The sequence below is a fragment of the Nematocida homosporus genome (genome assembly GCF_024244095.1).
Source record: "Nematocida homosporus strain JUm1504 chromosome Unknown 4538, whole genome shotgun sequence".
Classification (NCBI taxonomy): domain Eukaryota; kingdom Fungi; phylum Microsporidia; genus Nematocida; species Nematocida homosporus.
Window position 1 is genome coordinate 37,405 of NW_026250668.1, and position 13,691 is coordinate 51,095.

Sequence of the window (13,691 nt, forward strand, 5' to 3'; positions counted from 1 at the left end):
GTAAAGGGGATAGTGAGGTTGGAAGTGAGGGATTGTAAAGATAAGGATAAGATACGAATAAGAATAAGATATGAATAAGGTACGAATAAGAATAAGATATGAATAAGATAAGATATGGATTTTGAAAACAAATGGTGAGTGTTGGTGTTGGGTAAATAGTTGGGAGTAAATGGGGATCTATTGGGGGTGTTGTTGGTATTTGGAGTTTGGGCTTGTGTTTGTTTGCTGTGGTGGTTTCAGGTGCTGTATAAAGGGATGAGGTAGTTGGGGAAGTATGAAAATAGTCTTATTCCTGGGTAGTATGGCTATGCTGTGCATGGTGGGATATGTGACTTTTAAGCATAAAGGTGAGTCAATGAAATTGGCTTTGCAGGTGCTGGCTGACTTACAAGCGGTTAAATTGAAACTGCAAGAGGCTTGGCATACACCAAGAGATAAACCGATTGAGAACGTTTTGGCGGGTGACTTGGAGAATATTGAGAAGAAGATCTTGACTATGGAGAAGAATAGAGAGGTGGAAGAACACCCGGCTAGTATTTTAGATGGAAGTAAAGCTAGTTTGACTACTAAAACGGCTGTAAACTTAATGGCTAACAGATTGGCGGAAGATTTGATTGAGCAGTACTTAAGAGGAGAAATACCTGAATCTTTGCCTCAGTTAAGAAGGAAAACTTCGTTGTTTGATCTGCCGAATCTGAAATCGGGCGGAATGGTTCATAAAGCGACTTGTCCTCCTCCGAATGGCAGGCGTCCGATTGATAAGCAACCTATGCCAAGGCCTGGTAGACCTAGTAAGCCGACTAATCCTATGCGGCCTAGTTTACCTCCTATGCCCGTTAGGAATAAGGTACAACCGGTTCAGGTGGGAACAGATACTTTAGCTACGCTTAAGATGGTGCCTGCATCTGCAGTAGAGACTAGTTCAGCTACTAAGGACGAGAAAGAAGGAGGAGCCAAAGTTACTCAGGCCCGGTTCGTAGGCCAAAGAGTCGCACAAATACCAAGTCAAAACCAGGAAGACTCTAGCTTTGAGAAGATTCTCGCGACATTCCAAAAGAACTCAACTATGCCCTCATTCAAGGAATTAGCGAAACTCACCCACGCATTCTTAGAACCCAAACCTACTTCTAAGGCTCTTCGTCCTCTTCAGATCAACTACAAGCCTTCTCCTGCTCCTCTTAAGAAGGAAGAGACCGAAGAACAAACCGAATCAGCCGATTCATTCGGACCGACTGAAGAAGCTCTAGAAGCCGATACCACCACTGCTTCAGCAGCCAAAACACCTAAAGCAACCAAAACAACCACCACTCCCAATGCTTCTCATGAAGCCAGTAAGCAAGATAAGTCGGCCAACAAATAAACTACATCCTTTATTTGAGATATTATTCATATGATATCTTATATCAGTTCCTAACTCCACACCACACCACACCACACCACACCACACCAACCCAACCTAACCTAACCTAACCCAATACCAACCCAACTCAACACAACTCAATACACTTTGTAAGTGCCAAATACACGAGGGACTAAGATGTTGACGTCCATGTACGTTGAGAAAATAATGTACAGATACCTAAACCAGAGTAGTTGTGAGCGGTGCATGCACATTCTCTCTCTTGTTTTTAAGATAGATCTTAATGACTCCGTCTTAATTAGTAGCCCAGAATCAGCCCAAAAGCTAAACACGGTCCCATACTTTCCTGGTAAAGGCAAAGACTGTAGCTGGTACACTCGTCGCAAGCCTAAACTTAAACCAACTTGATAGGCTATTCGGCTACAAGCAATATGATCCGAATGTCCTGAAACTCCCTCTTCATCAAAACTAACCACTTCCTCTATCCCCTCTCGTCTTCCTAATTCCACTATCTCGGCAACTATTTCCTCACTATACTCCAAACTTCCATCCCGCCGATTCAGAAAGTAAACCTTACACCCTAAGTCTTTAGCCACCAATTCCATCTCTTTCCTCCGTACTTCAGCACATCCTCCTAAAGACCCGTCCGTGCAGACAACCAAAACCAAGTCCAAACACTGATCCACCAAAGGCCCAAAGAACATTGACTCATCATCAGCATGAGCAACTACTACCATCACACGACCCCGAACTCTCCCACCCACAGGCAATAACCACCAGCCAATCCATTTAACCCCCAACCAACTACTTATTCCCAAACCCACCACCTGTCCCACCACCTCCAAAACCTTCAGTATCCGCCCTACTCCCAAAACCTTCAGTACCCACACCAACTGCAAACCCTCCGCCAAGGCCAACAAAGTATCCTTCACCAACCAAAAAACCACCAACCCAATTACCATCCGCAACATCAAATCCTTTACATCCACCTTCTCCCACATCAAACCCATCATTACTTTCAATACTTTCATTACTTTTCCCATATCACCATTTCAGTATAATATAACCCAATTAGTATATCATTGAGTTGGTCTGTGTTAGGTTAGTATTGGGTTAGTATAACTTAACTCAACTAAACCCAACCCAAACCCACCACAACCTAAACCCACCACAACCCAAACCCAATATCAACTCAACCCAAACCCACCATAACATAACATAACATAACACAAGCCAATTCAATCTAAGCCTATCTAATTCATTTTTTTATTTGTGTATATGCTTGCTGCCGTCCTTCTAGCTTCTCCTCATGGTCCCTATATCGCTCGGGCCCTAACTAACCTATCTAAGACCAAAAGTCTGAAAATCGTTGAAACTTTCCTGGAACATAAAGCCCGTACTAAAGAACCTAAAGGCCAGATTTCCACTGATATAGGCCACTTTTTCTATCAAGATATAGATAATCTTTACTTAGCAGTTTTGGCCGATGAGTCAGAAACTAAAGTCTTTAAAGGTCTCCAACTCCTTGAAGGCGTTATTAAGACAGCTACACCTAATTTATCTATGGACTCATACGGCCCAGAAGTCTCAGGACTACTTAGTGTTATTGATGAGATATTCACCCCAACTGGAGTAGTAGATCGATCACCAGAAGATCTTAATAAGACCTATACCATGCAAAGTAATGATGAAGTCCTCCACCAAATGATTCAAAAGACTCAAGAGAAAGAGCGAGAAAAAGCCCTTAAAATGCACCAAAGACATCCATCCCAATCGGCCTTAGACGAAATTTCCAAAGAACTACAAGAGATAAAGATTCTTAAAGAGGATCTTAAATCATCAAAATCCCAACAAGAAACAGTCTCTATACCCAATCAGAAGACTCAACCAACCTATTCTTCATCTTCACCAACTTCTAAATCTCAACTTATCAAATCACAAATCAAAAGTAAGATAAGTAATTTAACCTATCCCATTAATCTTATCACCCAAATTAAACTCAATACAATCTTTAATGCCGTCACTGAACAGTCTAAGACCGAAGGTTCTGGCGAACTTCATCTTAAAATCACCAACGATTCCTATGCAGCTATTCACCTCAGTCTCCAACATAAACCCAACTCCACTCGAGCCCATCCTTCCGTTGATAAGAAAGCCTTCAATCAAAACAAAATCATTCCTCGAGAAGATTTACCTACTAATCATTTACTTACTCTACTTAAATGGACTGAAGATCAACCCCAACTTCCATTTGAAGTATCTTTCTGGCAAACAGAAATATCAGAAGAAAGATACCGTTTCTTCATTGAAATCATTCCCAGTCTATCTATTGAGTCCCTCAGTATTCAAGTACCCATTCGCCGACTTTCCGATATTGAAACTTCTAACGGCACAATCCAAGAAGACTTCTTAACTACCCAAGCCACCAACCTACCAGCTGAAGACTCATTCTCACTTGAATTCACCGGTCTTTGTGATAATACTGATTCCCTCTTCCCATTCAAAATCTCCTATACCATCGATACACCCAATACTCTTCATTCCCTCCAAATTCCCACCATAACTACCTCTGACTCCCCCAACGACCCCATCCCCACCACCGAAATTCACCAGCATACTTTCATTGAAGGCGAGTGCACAGTCCTCCAATCCGACCCACCCAACTACACCCACTAATAAATATCAACTTACTTCAACTTACTTTCACCTCACATTCAACTTACTTTCACCTCACGTTAACTTACTATCAACTTACTATCAACTTACTTTCATCTCACATTAACTTTTGATTAGCCAGATAACAATACGTAGATAACAATAACAAGTAGATATCCTAAATACTTTTCAGATCCCCAAATACTAACTTAAGATAAGATAAGATTAAGTTTATTGTTATTTAAGATAAGATAAGATAAGATTAAGTTTGTTATTATTTAAGATAAGTTAAGTTAAGTTTAAGTTACGATCAACTAACTCAACTCAACCCAATCTTAACCCCACTCAACCCCACTCAACTCAACTCAATCTCAACTTAATACTAATTCTTCTTCTTTTTTTTGCCCCCTTGATGGAAACCGCAGCAACAGCCCAGAAGAAGAAAACAACTTTTAGAAAGTTCATTTATCGTGGAGTTGACTTTGAAGACTTAATTCAAATGCCAATTCAAACCTTTGCTAATCTCTTAACTGCTAGAGATAGAAGAAGAATTCAAAGAGGATTCAGTCAATCAGAGATAGACTTCTTATTAGCCTGTGAGAAATCTAAGATAGCAGCAGAAGGATCTGGAGATAAGCCGGCTGTTGTAACAACTCAGTGCAGACAAATGCTTATTCTACCCCAATTAGTCGGTTGTATCGTTGGTGTTTATAACGGTAAGGAGTATATTACTTTTGAAGTTAAGCCGGAAATGATTGGACATAGATTAGCCCACTTCTCATCACCCCATAAGATGGTATCTCATGGTCGGCCGGGAATTGGAGCTACTTCTTCTTCTAAGTTTGTCCCTCTTAAATAAACAACTTACGCTATCTTATCTTATTTTGTTATCTTATCTTCTTTTGTTATCTTATCTTATTTTGTTATCTTAACTTAATCTAATCTTATCTTATCTTATTTTGTTATCTTATCTTATCTTAACTTAACTTAATCTTAATCTAATCTAATACTCTATTAAAGACATTCCCTGAGATAAGTAGAGTCTTTTATTAAGTAAATACAATTGAGTTGGAATAAGATGACGTCATATTAGTATTAGTTTAGTATTAGTTTAGTATTAGTATTGGGTTAGTATTAGTTTAGTACTAGTATTAGTAGTGAGTAGCGTACTAATAATCAGGTTAGTTGGGTTGGTAATGGGTTGGTTTAGTATTGCGGCACTACATTTATCTTAAATTGTACTGAGTTGTGTGAAGATTAAAGTCCTCTTTTGACCAACTATTCTTATCTTATACTTATCTTATACTTATCTTAACTAATACCTACTCGATCTTTGCACCTTAAATCACTATTGGGTTAGTATGATATTGGATTGGTATGATATTGGATTAGTATGATGATCGTAGATCAGGCTTGGAGAAAGTATAAATGTAAGCTTTGAGGAGAGGTGGACAGGATGAAGTTCTCTTTTGGAATGTTAGGAGTTGGTCTGGCTTGGTTGCTGGGTTGGAGTAGTGATATAACTAGTGGTCAAATGACTGGTGATGATGATGATGATAACACTAAGATAAACTGGGAACACCATTGTGTTAACTCTGATAATGGTTGGCAGATAACCTCGCGTGCAATTAGATATGATGCTAATCCAGAGTGTTCAGAGATGAAATTTAAAGAGGGAGGTATGCTTGGGATGGGTGAACCATCAGTTTATTATGTAACTAAGTGGTTGGAATTGTTAGAACTTGGGTTGTTAAGTGATTTTGATACAAAGCGTATTGCTACAATGATGAACAACTGCCGCCGAATCCATAGTCTAGATGCTAAGACTTGTCCTAATGATCTTGAGAAAGACTCTCTATTGTATGCAATAGATAATGTCATAGATGACATTGAAAAAGGGCAGGCCGCATGTCAACGCTATATTGTTGAGCTTGAAAAGCTAACAAAGAGTGTTGCTGGAAAGGAAGCTCTCTCTTCACGTGGATCATTGGATTTGAGTCAGTATAAAGACCTTCACAATTATGTTAGAGGTCTTATACAGACTTATAGTCCTTTCCATATTTTCTACTTTCCCGTCCTGTCATTTGATTGGGCTAATGATAATATCAAAAAAGCGTTTGAAACTTGGAAGCCGCTTATCAAAAACTCAACTGTATCCAACATAGACCTTTGTGCTCAGAAACAACTCAGACACTTCTTGTACGAGATGTTACGTCTGCAGGTGATGCTCTCTAGCCTTTTGAAGCTTTCTAATCCACCTCTAAGTGCTTATTCTATTAACCCTATCAGTAATGATGACCAGAAGCACATAGACGACATTTTGAAACTAAACATTGCTGCTATGATAAAGAACATGCCAGCAGATGAAGCTGCTGAGAAGGTGCGAAAGGAATTATCGGATGGCTATGGCTTAAAAGGTAAGTCTGGATTGGTTTCTGTGCGACCTGATTATCTAATGCGGTTGAGCAATTCATTTCCAGATGCAGACGACAATAATATGGTTCAATTTACAGCTAAAGCTATCCAGCAGCTAATCGATGATTTGAAGAAAACAAGCGAGTGGTCTATGCCTCTACTAGATAAGATAAAACAACTACAAGCTCAGTTTAATGCGCAGTTAACAAATACCACAACTACCTCTAGTATTCATGAGTGTGTAGAATACCTAACCACTAACACTACTACTACTACTGTTAATACTACTAATGTTACTCCTAGTACTACTGATACTCTTACTTCTGATACTACTACTACTGATACTGTTACTCTTACTGATAATACTACTAATGTTACTCCTAGTACTACTGATACTCTTACTACTGATACTACTACTACTGCTGTTACTCCTAATACTACTAATGTTACTGTTACTACTACTGATACTCTTACTGATGATACTACTACTGTTGCTGTTACTACTACTGATGATACTACTGATACACCCAATACTAGTCCTACCACACCGCATAATACCATGTCATCGTCTGCATCCCCTCTCAAGTCCAGTTGGATGCCCAATTCTCCTATCTTTCACATACTCATAAGCAGTCTGTTCTGGACCCGTCTCGCCCATTTACTCGGACTGTCTCACTGATAGCTTGTTTACTCTACTCACCCTAACCTACCTCAACCCACCTCAACTCAATTCTACCTTAACTTAAGTAATAAAGCTTATTGCCACAATCTAGTCACTAACTCAACGTAGTATAGCACTGCATGTTTTATATTAGAAACATTCACTAGCCCAATCCAACCCAACCCAATACTAAACCAATTCATCACTAAATAAAGCCATAGCATTTATTACATATACCATACACTACAGTACCCATTTGGTTAGTATTAGTTCTTGTGATTAACCCAAACCCCAGCAACTATATGTCTTCAAATCTATACAACAATGAATGAAAAGATGACGTCATATTCAATTTTTAGTAATTAGACTACTATCTAGTAAAAATTGACCCATTCTAATTCTCTACTAACCCAATGGTATTAGATTGAGTTGAGTTGAGTTAGGTTGAGTTTGAGTTAAGTTGAGTTGTGATTGAGTTGTGATTGAGTTAGTATTAGATTAGTATGTACAAACTATATCAGCCATTGAATAAAAGGTGTTATGCAAAGAAAGGCCAGCAATACTAAACCAACTCAATACTAAGACCAACTCAATACTAAACCAACCCAATACTAAACCAACCCAATCCAATACTAAACCAACTCATAACTTACTTCTACTTTAATAATAAACCCCACACTAACCCATCCAGTCTTATGATTGTATTAGTATTGAGTTATCTAACCAGCTAAACTCCTCTTCTAACTACAATCCAATAGATATCAATTACGTATTGGGTTAGTATTAACTACGTATTAGCTAACTTAACTTCAACTTAACCCCAACTAAATACTTAACTAACTCCTACTTAACTCAATTCTTATCTTGATCTTAAGTAAATGCATAACTAATTAGTCTTTTTTCTTTTTTAAGCCCTGTATGAAATTCAACCGTAAAGTTAGCAGTTCTAGAAGAAAATGCCGTAAAGCTCATTTTACTGCTAATGATGCTAAAAGAAGACTTATTATGTCTTGTGGTTTAAGTAAGGAGTTAAGAGAACAGTACGTATTTAGGAGTTTTCCAGTAGTGAAGGGTGATGAAGTGTTGGTTTTGAAGGGAGATTTGAAGGGTAAGAGTGGTAAAGTGATTAAAGTTAATCGAGCGACTTATCGAGTTTACTTAGATATCTCTTATCGGAACAAGAAGAACGGACAGATAGCTCGATTTGGTGTTCATTCTTCTGGCTTACAGATCACTAAGTTCTGTATGGATCACAACCGGGCTGAGTTACTGGAGAAGAAGAAGAAGGCTCGTTTGGCTGAGGACCAACGTAAGGCTGAGTTAGTAGTGGCTTAGGTTGGTTTGGCTGATCTTCGTAGGACTAATAAAGAGATAAGTTAGTATTGATTTGGGTTTGATTTTGATTAAGATATGGTTTGATTTTGATTTGGTTTGATTAAATTGGTTTTGGTTTTGATTAAGATGTGTGTTTGGTTTGGTTTTGATTTGATTTTGATTAAGATATGGTTTGGTTTTGATTAAGATAGGTGTATTGAGTTAAGATAGGTGTTTAGTTAAGATAGGTGTTTGATTAAATTGGTTTTGATTAAGATGTGCGTTGTATTGAGTTAAGATATGTATTAAGTTAAGAGGTGTATTAAGTTAGTATTTGAATTCAAGGCCAATGTGGTGTCCTAGGGGATAATAACGACTTCTTATCCAAATATAGTCAACGAGAGACAAATTATCATTCAGGCTAATGTATTAAGTTGTATTAAGTTGGTAGATTCTTCTGTGGCTCTTCATAAAGTCCTTATCAACCTTTGTTGTAGATTTAGACTTGAATTGGTTTGGGTTGATAGTATTGGGTTGTTTAAAGTAGTAAGGAAGAAATATCTAAGTTATTTATCCATGTACTTACTCGTTTGAAGTGGAGATGGCTTGAGATTCTCATTAAGATGTGTGGCGGGTATTTGGTTGGGTTAAGTTGGTATTTGGTTGGGTTAAGTTGAAACTGACATAGTAGTAATCTAATGCGAATTTGCAACTAACAATCAAAAAAAGATAAGAATGGGGACGGGGTTTGCGATAGAACTAATGAAGTTCATATATCTGGGTTGTTTGGTGGGGGTGATTGTGGGTTGCTTTGCTAATGAGTGTGAAAGAATGGCTTGTATACGCTATGGTAACTCTTATGGATTGCATAGTAGTGCTTGTGGTGATCCAGTCGTAAATCCGGTTCTTAGAACTGAACGGATGTTTCAAGGTAGTCCTTCTCCTATCTACTGCCCGGCTAGGGTTTATGATGCGAAAACAATCTATTGCTTGCGCAATTCGCATTTGGAAGTGTTTTATGATGGGGGCTGCTCTAAATTTGTGGATAATGCTGTCTTCTGTACACAAGATTGTCGTGTCGTTAGAGGAATGGTTAAGATGAAGCGTGGTGGGTTTGAAGGTAAATCGACTTTTTTGATAGTTTGGGTGTGGATTGGGCGTATGATGGTTTCTGAACTTTGGAGTCTTGGCCGTATTAATCGATTGTTGTCAACTTTGTTGCAAGATGATGGGCAGTTGCTTATAGTAAAATGGAGTGACTCAGTTGATGATACTGCTCTGTTTGATTATACTGAGGCTTACAATCGAATAGTTAAACAAGCTGAGATTAAGTGCGGTTGGTCAACTCTTGTGCTTCTTGACCCGCCGCTTTATTGTCCATCCAATTCGCAATTAACTACGCAGGCACAAGTAGCACCCGCATATCTGCTAGCTTTCTATCGAGATCTGTTTGTTGGTATAAAGGAAAGATTCAATGCTATCTACTTCGTAATAGAAGATTGTGATATATCTCCTGAAGAACAAACACCGGACTTAGGAATATTCTTGGAATTGCTTCATAATCCATTGGCTATCCTATCCATTACTATACTTGACAATAGGATTAAGAAGGCCACTATGACAATGAGATACCTAGGTGGAGTTTACTATTCTGCAATTCAAGATGTCTATACTATAAACAAAATGCGATTGCACATGCCGCTCGTTGATTTATACCAAATTGAACTATACGACCAAATCTTTCCGGCTAGTCTGAGGATTCAAACTAAGTCTTGGCAGAGGACATTACAGCCAATATTGGTAAATCCGAAGCTATTGCCTATGGGACTTGGTCATATTCAAGTCGACTTGGAGTTGTCTGACCAGCAGAGGCCCCACAATAGTCTTTTTGTCAATGTAGTGTTTAGCTTCTCTTCATTGTATGTAGAGTGGATTGTGGTGCGTATAAATGCGAAGGTCATGTTATTAGACAATATTACGAGCAAGAACCAAATCTTCATTTGTTCAATGATAGCCGAGATAGTTATGTTGCTCGGATTGCATAAGACTAAAGATATGATTAAAGTAGAGTCGGGCAGAGCTAATTACAATAAAGCACCACCGGCATTGCTCGATGAAATGCTATGGTCAAAGCTTGAATCAAGATATGATGCCCATTGTAAAAACCAGGTTACAATTCTGCTGCGGATGTTTGTCTACTATGCACTAAGCTGGAAAGAGTACTGGAGATGCCAAGAAAAGAAGTTGGCAAGTGAGTTGTATTTTGACTTTCTGGATCAGATTAAAGACTATGACGATAGAATTACCACCCTTAATAACTACATTGAAATACTTCGGCTCTGCCAACACCAGACGGACGGATTGTTGAGTTTATTAAAGAAGTGGACAACTACCCCGCCAGACGACACAACCACTGCCGTGCTGGCACTAATACACATTCTGTTGCTGGGCACTATAGCCCGCCGGCTAATAATCCAACTAGCATTCGACAGTTGCCCAGTTGATAATATAGTAGCGCCTTGGCTAGAAATCAATCTACTAACTTGGCAACTAATATGTAGCTGGCCAGTAACTAGCACTGGCTTGAGTATACAAGCTATAATTATGTGATTTCACCAAGTATGTATGGCCGCTCCAAATAAAGAGTCCATAAAGTCAATGTTACAATTATGAAAAGCACTGAAGAGATAGGACAAACTTTCCTGTATGTGTGCTGAAAGGAAAGTAGACCGTGGCAATACAAACAGCAAGAAATTAGACGGCTGGTCAAGCCAATCTGGACTTAATAAATGCTAAACAAGTAGTCTCTCCAACCCAATACTAACCAAACACTAATATAACTCGACAATACAAAAGCATCAAGTAATTAATTTACTTTCTTATCTACTCATTTGCGAAATTAGCTTTTATTTAGATAATTTGACTTTAGTTTTGAAAATTATGTCTTATCTTGAAATAATCAGAGGTGTGAATAGAAATAGGATTTATTGCGTTCAGGCGATTAGATATAGAATCGTAGTTGTGCTATGGTCTTTAGTGTTAGTGTTAGTGTTAGGTAGTGTTAGAGGGGGGTGTGGTGATGGTATGTGTGATAGTAAAGTAGGCGGTGTTAGTGATGTTGATGTGCAGGAAATAACAGCTCCGGAGGGTTGGGAAAAATCACCGAAGATGACTGAAGACCTAAAGGCACTTGAGTTTTTGTTTCGGCATGAAGAGAGTATCGTCTATGTTAAGAAGCACATAACTGAAGAAGTAGCAGCGGATGCCTCGGACTCAACTGTAAGTTCCAGACCAACCAACTCCACCGAAAACATTGACAAGTATATGGTGTTGTGGCCAGAGCCCGAGTTGAAATTCACAATGCCTAAAGCTGGGGAAGTAGACGAATTGCAGGAGGTTTTGAATACATTGGAGCATATTGTTGTTATCAAAGCCGAAAAGGCGGTGTTTATCTATAACGTAGAGCATGTCAAGAGGTCAACCCACAGATCCGAAGCTATATCTCGAATTATCAACATGCTAGAGTGTAAGGAGCTGGAACTTAGAATAGAAGAGTATGACATAGTGAGATATTCGCATTGGGTTAGTATAGTAGATTGTGGTTTGACCCAATTACAGGAAACAATCGATTATGCTGCTTCGAATCCAAATCGCAATCTCACAATTAACGTCTGTTGTTTGAACCCATCTAGGGTAGATCTTATTGGGTTAAAGTTGTCCCAGCGGAGGCTAGTTGCCAAACTCACTCTGATAGTGACAGTAATCCAAGATCGAAAACGTCTTCTAACATATCACCTATACCATGTCCCACCGAGCCATGCACGTAATGTTGAGGCCAGCACCAATATTAATTTCACAGCTCTCCACAATCAAGAAATCCAATGCCAAAAGATTGTTATTGATAATGAATTGAGATACTTAACATTAACTGGTCTTGAGGATGCTACTCAAGACATTCATTCCGAAATAGCTCTAGAGCTGTGTTGGGAGACTCTTCTCTGTCTTATTAGGCGCAATAATCCTGTCATTAATGTTCATACTATTATAGCTCTTAGTCCCGCATCTACTACGGAACTATTTCAACCACATCTTCTTCAAGACCAACCACTCTCTACTCCCCAAATCATTGCCACTAAAATAACTACCCAAACCAGCATCGAGGGATGTTGGTGTCTTGAAAACACGTATAACCAATACTACAGCCCCGAAGTATATGCCAAATATGGTATATCTGTTGACGAGAGCACAATTGAGTATACGAAAAGACAAGATGGTTTGTTAGATACGTTAAAGATCCTTGAAAAGAATCTATATGTAGATTGTAAGAAGTCGATAGAACATGTGATCGCAAATGGGATCAAATGCCCTGCTGAGGATTGCAGCAATAACAAATTGGAACTTCAAGAACCAGTTGATATCAACCTTAAACACATATATGATGATGGTGGTTCTGAATTTAACAATTATGATATTGACATCAACATCGATCCAGATATTCTTTTCTGTCAGAACATACACTATACAGACATCAACATTAACGGATTTCAAGCGTATAACAATAGCAAGGCCTGTCTACCCCTTTTAAAGCTATTCGGCAATATTACTGCTCGCACACTTAGAATCTCGAATGTTCATTTTAATATATTCCACACCTTTGATCTATCTACGATAGAAGAAGATAACGCACCCCCTGAAATCTTCCGACGCCGTCTTGATCTCAAGGTCTTAATGCTAGACGATGTTTGTAATGACCTTATTTACTGGATCCTAAACAACTACACATTTGCCGATTCTATGGAATTGCATATCCTGAACCAAGACTACAGTAATCTTAATATTGTCCGAATTATCTCCCACCCTACATGCCGGAAGATCTCTAAACTTGTGCTCAATGACTTTATTGGATTAAAGGAGGTGAAGTTATACGAGAAGTATAAGAAAGAGGATAGACTCACTGAACTCTCATTATTCAATTACATAGAAGCAATGAAAGCCAAAGACAAAACCACCACGGATCTTGGTCTTAACAAACTGATGTTGCAACTGGAAGGTGTTGATTGCAATAAGTATGCTGAAATCTTAACTGAGTTTAAGAATATTGGTATTCAATGCGAGGAGATTCCTTTTGCGGTTGTTGTTGATCGTCAAATAGCGAATTACAACTCTTATATAAGGGCGGCCACCTATGCTGTTTTGAGAAATTCCAACAAATCATTTGATAAGGAGCTGGTACTCAGAAACATTAATCTACAAGACTTAGAAGCGGATCTTGCCAGTCGATGCACC

General features: G+C 38.7%; 8 protein-coding genes across 8 annotated transcripts; 7 read left to right on the forward strand and 1 right to left on the reverse strand.

Moving 5' to 3' along the window:
• Window positions 1-274: 274 nt before the first annotated feature.
• On the forward strand, window positions 275-1,360 carry NEHOM01_1533 (uncharacterized protein; the record flags this gene model as incomplete). Its single annotated transcript, XM_051490411.1, has 1 exon — window positions 275-1,360. The coding sequence occupies one exon, from the start codon at window positions 275-277 to the stop codon at window positions 1,358-1,360; it is 1,086 nt and encodes a 361-aa protein (XP_051346371.1).
• Window positions 1,361-1,497: 137 nt separating this feature from the next.
• On the reverse strand, window positions 1,498-2,391 carry NEHOM01_1534 (N-acetylglucosaminylphosphatidylinositol deacetylase; the record flags this gene model as incomplete). Its single annotated transcript, XM_051490412.1, has 1 exon — window positions 1,498-2,391. The coding sequence occupies one exon, from the start codon at window positions 2,389-2,391 to the stop codon at window positions 1,498-1,500; it is 894 nt and encodes a 297-aa protein (XP_051346372.1).
• Window positions 2,392-2,638: 247 nt separating this feature from the next.
• NEHOM01_1535 (coatomer subunit delta) lies at window positions 2,639-4,036 on the forward strand (the record flags this gene model as incomplete). Its single annotated transcript, XM_051490413.1, has 1 exon — window positions 2,639-4,036. One exon carries the CDS (start codon window positions 2,639-2,641, stop codon window positions 4,034-4,036), a length of 1,398 nt encoding a protein of 465 aa, XP_051346373.1.
• Window positions 4,037-4,427: 391 nt separating this feature from the next.
• On the forward strand, window positions 4,428-4,874 carry NEHOM01_1536 (small subunit ribosomal protein S15e; the record flags this gene model as incomplete). Its single annotated transcript, XM_051490414.1, has 1 exon — window positions 4,428-4,874. The coding sequence occupies one exon, from the start codon at window positions 4,428-4,430 to the stop codon at window positions 4,872-4,874; it is 447 nt and encodes a 148-aa protein (XP_051346374.1).
• A 615-nt stretch (window positions 4,875-5,489) lies between these two features.
• NEHOM01_1537 (uncharacterized protein) lies at window positions 5,490-7,109 on the forward strand (the record flags this gene model as incomplete). Its single annotated transcript, XM_051490415.1, has 1 exon — window positions 5,490-7,109. The coding sequence occupies one exon, from the start codon at window positions 5,490-5,492 to the stop codon at window positions 7,107-7,109; it is 1,620 nt and encodes a 539-aa protein (XP_051346375.1).
• A 900-nt stretch (window positions 7,110-8,009) lies between these two features.
• Window positions 8,010-8,426, forward strand: NEHOM01_1538 (large subunit ribosomal protein L26e; the record flags this gene model as incomplete). Its single annotated transcript, XM_051490416.1, has 1 exon — window positions 8,010-8,426. The coding sequence occupies one exon, from the start codon at window positions 8,010-8,012 to the stop codon at window positions 8,424-8,426; it is 417 nt and encodes a 138-aa protein (XP_051346376.1).
• Window positions 8,427-9,140: 714 nt separating this feature from the next.
• On the forward strand, window positions 9,141-11,015 carry NEHOM01_1539 (uncharacterized protein; the record flags this gene model as incomplete). Its single annotated transcript, XM_051490417.1, has 1 exon — window positions 9,141-11,015. One exon carries the CDS (start codon window positions 9,141-9,143, stop codon window positions 11,013-11,015), a length of 1,875 nt encoding a protein of 624 aa, XP_051346377.1.
• A 330-nt stretch (window positions 11,016-11,345) lies between these two features.
• Window positions 11,346-13,691, forward strand: NEHOM01_1540 (uncharacterized protein; the record flags this gene model as incomplete). Its single annotated transcript, XM_051490418.1, has 1 exon — window positions 11,346-13,691. A coding segment is annotated over one exon (2,346 nt), but the record flags the coding sequence as incomplete, so codon positions are not given.